This window comes from Pectinophora gossypiella, chromosome 19 (assembly GCF_024362695.1).
Source record: "Pectinophora gossypiella chromosome 19, ilPecGoss1.1, whole genome shotgun sequence".
Taxonomy (NCBI): domain Eukaryota; kingdom Metazoa; phylum Arthropoda; class Insecta; order Lepidoptera; family Gelechiidae; genus Pectinophora; species Pectinophora gossypiella.
This window is the reverse complement of record NC_065422.1, coordinates 31,024-43,137: the sequence shown is the minus strand read 5'-3', so window position 1 is coordinate 43,137 and position 12,114 is coordinate 31,024. Positions and strand designations below refer to the sequence as shown.

Sequence of the window (12,114 nt, the reverse complement as noted above, 5' to 3'; positions counted from 1 at the left end):
ATGAGAGCTACGTATGTAATAACCAGTTTCAAAGCATATTTTAATAAATATATAAAGTATTTAAATTAGAAATTCATAATTACTTCAACTACTTGTTCATACATTTCTTAAAAAAATACATTAACTTATATGCTGCACAGGATACTTGAATTCCACCAAATGTGTGGCGTTAATAGATTTTAATATAGTTCATGAACCATACTATAAAATAAGATGATAACATTATGAATGATTGGGCATGTTACCTTAAATAACTAAAAAATACAAATATCATACAAATATCGATCGCCGCCATAGGTGGCGGTAATAGTAACCAAACTGCAAATGTATGCTTCTATCACCGCCACATTTTAAAACTCAAATTAATCAGTTAAAACTAACACAAATGTCAAATATAGCATGCTTTCTCAGTTCTTAAACGTATTAACAAGTAGTTATAATTACTAAAGTGAAGAAAAATATGTTTCATCGGACACAAAACCTTAAGAAAAAAATGTTGTATGCTTATGCATTTCAGTAGTGGCTTGTATGGAGCGCGTTGCTTGCGCGGACACTGCACACTTACAGACCAATCACAAATTAGACTGTTGTTGCCCACGCTCAGGGGTATGTTCGTTTCATGGTCAATTAATACATGTATCTTTTGACATTTGAATTAATTTTCTATCTCAGACACAATTCAAAATATCCGCAATTTAAAAAAGGTGGCGGTAAACGATGTCGATTTTTGGGTGGCGTTAATAGGAGCGTTTACCTTAAGAACTATCACATTGACATGATCTTGAGGACAGTCTCAAAGCTGAGATTAGTTTATTAATACCACCCTAAGTACGGTCACGAGCATTAATATGTATACACTTTGGTACCATGTCACATTAACTTTTTTGACAAATTGAACTGTAAAATGAATAAATTTTAATAATATTTTATAAATTAAATCATAATAAACATATAAAACAATACTTAAAATATAAGTGCAATAATATTGTTAAAATATAGTAAGTATAATAAATACAAGTTGTATCACTGACTAATAATTAAGTATGTTGTCCTCTCTACCAGTTGCAGTGCCCTTACCGGGTCCATGTTGATACTATAATACTTACTTCTGTATTTTTATAACACCACAATTTGTACGAACACATGGTCGCAATAAAACATTTCTATTTCTATTTCTAAGTCTCACTAAATGTCAAATATGTTAGTGCAACAGAGTCCTAAAGTGGGTACATTATATTGCTCATGACTGTACTTAAGTAAGAGCATTTTTTATTTAAGTAATATTAGATTATCAATGATACACTTGTCAAAGAACAATTTTACTATGATAGTCACAAAATAAACAGATCACTTACTCAATCCTAACTTCTCAATCACTCACTGTAAGGTCGTTGGTTCGAATCCCAGTACAGGCCTAAACCAATGACTCTTGAATTTCTTTTCAAATTCATGTTTGGATCATAGATGATGATCACGTGCTCAGCGGTGAAGGAAAACATCGTGAGGAAACTCACATTCCGAAATGCGATTCAGAGTTGAGCCTATTGTTGGACTGGTTTTTCCTTCGAGGGTTGAACGGTCAGACAGGCAGTCGCTTGTGTAAAAAACCGGACCTGTCAAATCTTCAGGTTAGGTAAGCGGATCCTGTGAAAACGGGGCACCTAACGCTAGGGAGATGGTGAGTCATAAAAAAATAAATACCTTTGTATTTCTTTTTCTTCACCTCCAAAAGCGACCACGGTGCGTATGGATGACAACACTTCCTCCGCCACAACACCAGCTATGCTGTATGCCTTCAGCTCTTGCGTTGTTAACGACGATTGAACCTGAAACAACACAATCTATACTTATAATAAATCTGTAGAGAGGTCAATTCTGTACATTAAATATTTTTTCAAAATAACTATCAGGGGGTGATAAGTGATCGATACTGATGCCAAAAATGCAATCAGTAAAATTTTTGTCTGTCTGTCTGTCTGTCTGTCTGTCTGTCTGTCTGTCTGTCTGTCTGTATGTTCCTTATAGAAACAAAAACTACTGGACGGATTTTAATGAAACTTGGTACAATTATTCTTCACACTCCTGGACAGGTCATAGTATACTTTTCATCACGCTACAATCAAAAGGAGCAGAGTAGTGAAGGGAAATCCTTTTGTATGAAAAATCTAAACCACTCAAGTTAGACTTTTGAAATTTGGCATGCAGGTACCTTAGATAACGTAGAGGTGCACTAAGAAAGGAATTCCCGAAATTCCCACGGGAACGGGAATTAGCGGAAAAATATTTTTGTATGAAAAATCTAAACCATTCAAGTTAGATGTTTGAAATTTGTCATGCAGGTACCTTAGATACCGTAGAGGTGTACTAAGAAAGGAATTCCCGAAATTCCCACGGGAACGGGAATTAGCGGGAAAATCCTTTTGTATGAAAAATCTAAACCATTCAAGTTAGATGTTTGAAATTTGGCACGCAGGTACCTTAGATACCGTAGAGGTGTACTAAGAAAGGAATTCCCGAAATTCCCACGGGAACGGGAATTAGCGGGAAAATCCTTTTGTATGAAAAATCTAAACCACTCAAGTTAGACGTTTGAAATTTGGCATGCAGGTACTTTAGTAAACTTAAAGCTTAGTTGCAACAGGATATTACAAAATTCCCACGGGAACGGTAGTTAGCGGGAAAAAACATTTGTATGAAAAAATCAAATCTAAATAAAAGGAGAAACTGACTGACTCAGTGACTGAATCAACGCATAGCCTGAACGGCTAAATGTAGGCATTTGAAATTTGGAAGGAACATAGCTTAGGTACCGTAGAGGTGCACTAAGAAAGGAATTCCCGGAATTCCTACGGGAACGGAAATTAGCGGGAAAATCCTTTTGTATGAAAAATCTAAACCGCTTAAGTTAGACGCTTGAAATTTGGCATGCAGGTACCTTAGTTAACTTAAAGCTTAGTTGCAACAGGATATTGCAAAATTCCCACGGAAACGGGAGTTAGCGGGAAAAAAACATTTGTATGAAAAAAACGAAACCGCGTAAGATAGATGTTTTCAATTCAATTCAATTAAATTATTTATTGCATTCCATGTAGTACAATGGGGTGTTACATAGGCATAGGAACTAAAACATGGACCCTGTAGGGCACAGCAACGTTGAAGGGAAGAAGTGTGTATTAAAATTAAAACTCAATGAACAATCAATTAAAAAAAAATCAATTCAATCAATTGATTCAATCTAGCATGCATGCATACCTTAGTAAATATAAAGTTTATTTTTGGCTGTATTTTGAAAAATGGGAGTTATTGGGAAAAAAATTGTATGAAAAAATCTAAACTGCATAAGTTAGATGCTTGAAATTTGATATGCACTCCCACACACACAAAGATCTCTCTCTTATATAACACGCCACGCGGACGAAGTCGCGGGCAAAAGCTATCATAAATATCATAATTGTACAAATGACTACATTTACACACTTACACTTCACACTTACACTTCCCACTTACACTTCACACTTACACTTCAGACTTACACTTCACACTTAAACTTCACACTTAAGTACACTTCTTTTCACTTTTATATTTTGGAGTTTTTTAATACCTACATAGACTAATCAATGACACTCACGTGAAGTCGCTGGTTCGAAACCCAGCACCGGCCTAAACAAAGGATTTTCAAATTTTCAAATTCAAGTTTGGAACATAAATGATCATCACGTGCGTATGGGTGAAGGAAAACATCGGGAGGAAATTTCACATTCCCAAAAATGTCTTTCGCAGGTATGTGAACTCTGCTAATCTAGTAATGGGCTGGTTTTCCTTTCGCGGGTTGGAAGGTCGGACAGGCAGCTGTAAAAACCAGAACTGTCAAATGTTCAGGTTAGGTAAGCCCCTGTGCAAAACGGGATAACGCTGGGGAGATGGATGATGATGATTGAATATCTGATCACTTTCTTAGACGAAACGTAACATACATTACACAAAAGTATGGAATTGAAAATAATAAAAACAAAACACAAATAAATCATGAATTTTACGACGATTTCCACTTGATATTAACTCAGAATTATGAGCTGAATCATCCCCCTCAGTATTGGTACGGTGACACTAACATCCTGTATAAATACCTTAGCGACCACGGCCGTAGTAGCTATGATGACTGGAGCACAGGACAGGATAACCAGGGTCAGCTCCCAGCCGTAGATGAACGCGATGATGACTGACGTCACGAATGACATCACCAAGTACACGAGGATCGGCACCTTCTCGCTGATACCCTCGCGGTACTTCTCAACGTCGCTGTTTGAAAAAATAAATACTTCTTCTTCTATCGTGTGAGTTGTGAGGTGAAGTACCAACCTCATCAACCCTGGTGTCAGGGTTACTATTGAGCAGCCAAAGGCCCCTGACATGGCTCATGTAACGACTACTTACTTACATCAGTAAGTAGTAACCGGGACCAACGGCTTAACGTGCCTTCTGGCACCAGGCTCGGACAATCTGGTGATCAGCCAGTAACGTCCTAACCAAACTAGGGACCATAAAGCAATTTTTGTGACATTTCCCCACCGGGAATCGAACCCGGGACCTCCGGATCGTGAACAGAACGAACCACTGGACCACAGAGGACGTCGATAATTACTTACTAACTTATGTGTTTTTAAGGAAGCCCTAGTAACAATATTAAACGTAAGGTACTTATATGTCGTGGGTACAGTTATGTCAGTATTCCAATGGTTTTTTTTTTGACGTGACTTATTGTAGATTTGCCGCAGATGGCATTAACTACTTGGACGGACAAATAGGGAGCGCTGAAGGCTCTCACCCGATACAACGTTTAAGACAACAAGCCTGAGGGTGCCCAGTTGGGCGCGAACCTCGGCTCAGGGCGTCGTCTGAAAGGAAAAATGTTTAAAAGAATTAATCGACCCTAGTGGGTCGATAGCGATAAGCGCTGAATGAGGGAAATCGTCGACCACGCCGGCGGGGTCGGTATCGGAAACGTAACGGAAATTAGCCTATTGCCAGGGTAGTTGGCAATCCACCTCACAGCCCACACGATAGAAGAATCTTAGGTGACGTCTAGAGTCTAGATGCCACCTTAAAGAAAACAACAACTCTTACTCTGAAACTTTGGTGGCAAAGTTCATCGTAGTGTTGAGGTCATACCACGATATGTCCTGCCGCAGCACAGAGCGTAGAAATCTTTCTTTAATCCTGTCAATCTGTAAATAAATAATTTTGAATTTGAATTTTAAATAAAACCTGAGTTTCAATTATTATTCGGTAGGTTAGTAAAAGAGCTTTATTACCTCGCCTTTATCAACAAAGGATCAACAATTTGAAAATAATATGTGTTCTATTGGATTTTTAAGTTGAAAAAAACTGAAAAAAATAATAAAGGCAATAAAAACCTGTTGAAGTGCGGCATAGTTGAATAAATCGACGCTAATCGCAGCGGCAATGAATTGTAGCACAGAAAATATCGTGCATCCGATACCGAATGCTATTGAATCTTCAATCAGCGCTTTCCTGTTCTCTTCTCTCGTTGCGTTGGTCCTAGAAACAAAATAATTACGTCATTGCACACATTACACATAATAAATAGGAGATCGCATACGCATTAACACATAGAGCCGAAACACATAACCGCGTTGCGACGCCGCAACGCTGAAATCGGCAGTTTGCGTTACGGTGTTGCGGCGGCTCGAAAAAGAACGATTTATTGTCGTATGGTACGGTAACCAGTTCCTCGTGATTTTTTATTGTGGATAGATCATCGTAAGAAACTTATTGCTTCATCATCATCATCATCACCAGCCCATTAACGTCCCCACTGCTGGGGCACGGGCCTTCCCTATAGATGGATAGGGAGATCGGGCCTTAAACCTTCACGCGGGCCCAGTGCGGATTGGTGGTTATTAACGACTGCTAATGCAGCCGGGACCAACGGCTTAACGTGCCTTCCGAAGCACGGAGGAGCTCGACCCTATGACCGACCTTTGCGAAAGTTGCTTAACTTCAACAATCGCAGACCGAGCGCGTTTACCGCTGCGCCACCGAGCTACTTATTGCTTATTTGTTATTAAGAAGACATTACACTGTTTTAAATATACGAAGAATATTCTAGATACATCCATTTAATAACGCCACTGCCGATTTTAGCGTTGCGGCGTCGCAACGCGGTTATGTGTTTCGGCTCATAATGGGAAGCGTTGTTCGTGCCTATAGATGTAAACCAACCGATTTAAAACGTTTTAAACCAAATGTTGCCGTTTTAAACCCCAAATAAATCGTTGAAAACTCGCCAACAACAATAAAAGAACTGTGTTTTAAACTTTATTATGGGCAAGTGAGTGAGCTGTGATCAAAAATATTATTTTCGTTGTTTGATAAAAAAAAAAACGTAAAGAAGATTTCTCTTTTTGAGAGTTTGACATCTCTACCGTATGGCGCAGGTTAGCCACAGTTGTAGCTGTTTTCTTTCATATTATATTTTCTAATGACATGTTTTTTAACGTTGATCTAACAGAGATCTCAGTGAGGTATGGATACCTACTTAGTTCATCTTGCGATGGATGGACGTCTGACTACACTTATTGGGATATAGTCGTGAACTTATGTTATGTTTTTTACCTAGGTTAGTCAATAGGGCCCTGACAGAGGGCAGCAGTAACTGTCAATACTATTCAGAGGCGGAGGACAGGAGTTCTAGTACGGCTTTGAAATATCTGGGCGCCATCCCACTCGCGTCAGACAGAGTACTGCGGGGCGGAAGGCAAGACGGAAACCACTGGTCTGTTTTTCCCTAAAAAACTAGCATGGAGAATGCTACACTGACAAGGGCGTGGCTCTTAAATTAGTGATGAGTCAATAGAGGGAAGTATCAATGCTGATACGCTTAATTTGAATGCACGTTGTTAACAAGTGGAGTCAACGTAACGACCTCTGTGGTCCAGTGGTTGAGCGTTAGGCTCATGATCCGGACGTCCGGGTTCGATTCCCGGTTGGGACATATCACAAAACTTACTTTGTGGTCCCTAGTTTGGTTAGGACATTACTGGCTGATCACCAGATTGTCCGAAAGTAAGATGATCCGTGGTTACTACTTACTGATGTAAGTAAGTAGTCGTTACATGAACCATGTCAGGGGCCTTTGGCGGCTCAATAGTGACCCTGACACCAGGGTTGATGAGGTTGGTAATCCATCTGACAACCCACACGATAGAAGAAGAAGTGTAGTCAAAAACGTACTCACAATGACCTGCCGCCACCGAATATCGCAATAGTGATCGTAGGAGTCGAAGTGCCGATCATGACGGTACGATCTATCAGTAGCGATGTAAACTCTCCATAGATGATCACGCCGATCGGCACAAACAGCCCGTTTATAGTGGCCAGCACTAAAGCCAGGATAAGCATCAGCACCTCCCATGACTTCGCGAATCTATACTGTTGGAAGAAAGTTAGTGTGCTTTCATATTCATATTAATTTATTCATTGCAAAGTCACAAGCAGTTAGGTGTTACATATGATATTAGGTACATGTGACGCCCTGCAAGGGCACAGCAACGTCAGAGGTGACAGCAGCTTCATTATTAAGAATATTACTAAGTAACATAGTTAATTATGAATTAAACAAGTTTAAGGTAACAAAATTATTATATACACTTACAAAATTATAACATAATAATATACATCAGAGTCTAAAATATATATATTTTAAAATTCTATTATTTATTAACTTATAATATTTAAAACTATACAAGTTAAATAAAGTACTCAAGCAAATACCCTAAGCACTTTATCCAACAATCTGTTTATCATTAAAAAACTCTTCAATATTATAACTTTTATTTAGTAGGAATAATTTTAATTGTTTTATAAAAGACTTTAAATTTTCTGTTTTTTTTTGGTAGTACTTATTTGGAATGCTGTTGTAGATTTTAATTGTCATACAGAGCATGTACGGTCACGAGTACTAATGTGTACATACACTTTGAAACCATGTCACATTAACTTTTTTGACAAATTAAACCGTAAGTCTCATTAAATATTAGTATATTTTTTTGTAACATCTGTCACACTGCATTTATGGCAAATAAAGAGTCTTATCTTATCTTATCTTATCTAAATGTCAAACATGATAGTGCGACAGGGTTCTAAAGTGGGTACATGATATTGCTCATGACTGTACTTACGATGAGAAAGACTTTGTGATAATATAAGAAGCGAAAATTGTGCCATTGGCCCCGATTCCTGCAGACACCACCTAATTTTATTTTAAGTTACATCCGCCATTTTCTTATCCACCGAAAAGGACGGGGCGGATGACTGACAATTGTTCATTTTAAAATTAATGTATAACCCGGGCGAATAAAATAGACATCTCGATGGTTTGACGTGTGCTGTCAACTTAGTAATTCTGTCGGGATATTGGGCAATATAACAATTTTGAAGAGTTATTTTTAAATTCTGCGTAAAATTGACGTGTGTTCCATAAATTTTGTATGTTGTGTGCAATAAAGTATATTTGATTTGATTTGATTTGAAATTTTATGCGTGTCGGTTACCCGTCCCTTTCCTTTTCGGCGAATAAGAAAATGACAAATAAGATAAAATTTGATGGTGCACACCATCTTGGAATTAGCACCATTATCTATCTATAACATTATAAAATCTATAAATAAATAGATAAAACGGAAAAGCCTGCCAGAAATCAACTATTTAATGAGGGAAACTCTCCTTGTAGAATCACCACTATGATTTGAGCGACATGCGATTTTGAAATGATTTAAAAAGCAATGTGACAAGGAGCGAGAATTAATACAGGGCTAACATGCGCAACGTCATAAAATTATCGATCGATTCAATAATTTGTCGAAATCAAAGTTTGTTATAGTCCCTAACATGCTAGGCCACGTGTTTTTGTTCGGATCGGCACGTCACTACGGTAATAATTAACATGCTCGCCCTGGCTTGGCAAAACCTGCGGGTTCAAGTCCCGTCAGCTTTAAACTTATATCGATTTAAAAAAAATATATACAAAAAATCTCACACGGAAACTACCCCGGAAAGCTCTCGGTATCGGGATACCCACATATACACAGGGGTGTATATTGAGTTTTTATCATGAAACTCTATTTTGTTTTTATAAAAAAGGGTGTTGGTGACATCGTAACGAATACCTACTTACTGAGAGGGATTAATCAGCTCATGATTCTGAGTTGATACCACATGGAATTTCCTGATGGAAAATTCATGAAAAAAATTAGTACTTATTTTTTAAATTAGTTTCCAGTACCATATTTTTTGCGACGGAAAACTCTACTTGATATCAACTCAAGAATCATGATCTGAATCATCCCTCTAAGTATTCGTTACGATGTCACTTACACCCTGTCAATGAATAGGAAAGAAAAATAGATAAAATAGCAAGATACAGAAAAAAATATAAGTAAATAGGTAAGTATAGGTAAATCAAATACCATACACACATCCATGCGATAAGACCTTGTAAAATGCGTTACATATTAGCTGAATGCACATTATGATGTTTACATACACGATACATCAATATTACATACATAATAGACAAAAACTTAATTAAGATACTTACTAATCTATACCAAGAAACAGGGGGTAAAAAGGATTCTTCAGATTCACTGAAATAAAATAAAAAAAACATCTGTCATGAATATGAAAAAAAAAAATGTCTTCCAGTACGCCTGGACGTCACAATATGGGCAATCTGCGAAAATAAAAGCTTATTAGCGACAACTACTAATTCGCAAGTCAAAAGCAAATTCGTCAAAGGGCCGAGCTAAAACGCTTTTGGCTTCCGTCATAGAATACATAACATAAACATAAATAGCCTATATACGTGGGCACAGGCCTCCTCTCAATCAACCGGAGAGGGTATGGAGCATACTCCACCACGCTGCTCTACTGCGGGTTGGTGGAGGTGTTTTTTTACGGCTAATAGCCGGGACCAACGGCTTAACGTGCCCTCCGAAGCACGGAATCAACTTACTTTTTCGGACAATCAGGTGATTCAAGCCTGAAAAGTCCTTACCAAACAAAGGACAGTCTCACAAAGTGATTTCGACAATGTCCCCATCGGGAATCGAACACGGACCTCCAGATCGTGAGCCTAACGCTCTTACCACTAGACCACGGAGGCTGTTAGGCGTCATAGAATAAAGAATAATATTTTGTATAGAACGGCAACTCTCCGCTTCCCACCTGCATCTGAGCTACGTTTACCTCACCCCCCCCTCGAACATAGTTTAAACTTGAATCGTATGGTGTCAGGCGTCACACACACAGATGCGCGAGTACGATAATGTCAATGTGTAGTGTCTGTGTAAAACGAGTTTGTTTGTATGAAGTGTCCAGGGTGTGCTTCCGTTCACAACATACAAATACAAAATTATTTATTTGTGAAACACAGGTAGAGTAGGGTGTTATACCTAATATAAGTTAGTGCGCTGTGATCTGCCAGTCGGCGTACAAATATAAATTAATTAAACATTAATATTATAAAGGAATTAAACATTAGAATTCTCTACTAATTATGCATGCCCTATTATATTTTTACATTATTTTTTATTTTTACATACCTAGAATTTCTACTCTACGAATGGAATTGACATAAACACACCCCGAGCACTCCATACACTGGGTGCGCGACTTTATGTTATGTTACATAAGCCAATTGATTGATCGAAACAGCTTAAAAATCATAACAGTTACGCTTCAGCGTTAGGTAAGTGCTTTTTTGGGTTAAGTAAGCGGATTGCTGCGCGAAGGGTCCGGCAGCCGCTGCTTGATCAGGCGGCGCGTCAGCAGATGGGACTCGACACTTTTTTCTCCCATAAAGCTCAATTTACACTGAGGGTCGGGATTTTTTAATAATCGAGTTTTTACGCCCGCATCACTTAGAAATTCAGCAAAATTCAGCTCGTTTTCATCAAACTCCCGTCCCCCGGGCGCAATGCAACTGTTACCGACTCTACGTGTGGACAGCTGCAGCTCAACTCAATTAATACCTATACTTAAGCGTGATACTTACGCTTCAGCGTTGAGCGCTTTTTCGGTTAAGTAAGCGGATTGTTGTGCAACCGCGGAGATAGTAAGCGAATTTTGCCGCCAACCAAGCGCTAGAGGCAGCCGCTGCTCGCTCAGGCGGCGCGTCTGCTGACGGGACCCGACGCTTTTTGATGAATCATCTCGTTTCATTCTCGGGTCAACCGATCTGAAACGAAAAAATAGAATGTAACATTAACACAACGCATCATCACGGCAGAAGTATATTGTAAGTATATTGTAGTCTTTTGCCATTAACCAGGCACTAATGCAGAAACCACCTGATATCAATTATCTAGTATAAACCAAACATGAATTCAGACTCAAGTCGAATTAAGAGGTTAGACAATTCTTACTCGAGAGGGTGGGTAGGGAAAGTGGGTACAGCTGGCTATACCCTATATATTTTTTATTTCTTTAATTCAAGCAACTAAGGCCTAAACAATATACAGGATGTTAGTGATAACGAATACTAAGGGGGTTGATTCAGGGGATGATTCATTCAAGTGGAATTTTCCATCGCAAAAGTATAGAATTGAAAGTACTTAATTTAAAAAATCTCCAACTCAGAATCATAGTCGAATCATCCCTCAAAGTTTTCATTACGATGTCACTAACACCCTGTACCTATACCCCCCTCTCAAATTCACCGTCTACAGGTAATACAAAATCGTTTCATGCGGAAAGCCACGGGAGCTCCGTGGTTCCTTCGCAATGAAAATCTGCACATTGACCTAGGTCTGCCAACCATTGCCCAATGGCTCAAATTAGCTTCCAAACGTTTTTTCGATTCTGCTCCGCACCACCCAAATCCCCTGGTAGTTGCGGCTTCCGAGTACATTCCGCTTAGGGACGGTACTGAAAAGTATCGGCGTCCGAAGGACGTAATATACGATCCCGACGACCCGATTACTCTAGCCATAGAGGCAGCCAATCAGCTCGCGACACCAAACACTTCAGGTCCCCGATACCGACCCCGCCGGCGTGGTCGACGATTTCCCTCATTCAGCGCTTATCGCTATCGAC

The 12,114-nt window shown here is 38.9% G+C and overlaps 1 protein-coding gene across 1 annotated transcript in view; it reads right to left on the bottom strand.

Annotated features, from left to right (window-relative positions):
* Window positions 1-12,114, bottom strand: part of LOC126375619 (multidrug resistance protein homolog 49-like) — a 44,222-nt gene that overhangs the window by 16,942 nt on the left and 15,166 nt on the right. Inside the window, exons 2-8 of the mRNA XM_050022600.1 lie at window positions 11,075-11,257; window positions 9,620-9,665; window positions 7,259-7,452; window positions 5,415-5,559; window positions 5,125-5,225; window positions 4,128-4,299; window positions 1,702-1,826 (exon numbers count right to left, since the gene is read on the bottom strand). Of these exons, the coding sequence (XP_049878557.1) occupies window positions 1,702-1,826; window positions 4,128-4,299; window positions 5,125-5,225; window positions 5,415-5,559; window positions 7,259-7,452; window positions 9,620-9,665; window positions 11,075-11,241 (950 nt within the window). The 5' untranslated portion in view covers window positions 11,242-11,257. The remainder of the gene's footprint in view (window positions 1-1,701; window positions 1,827-4,127; window positions 4,300-5,124; window positions 5,226-5,414; window positions 5,560-7,258; window positions 7,453-9,619; window positions 9,666-11,074; window positions 11,258-12,114) is intronic.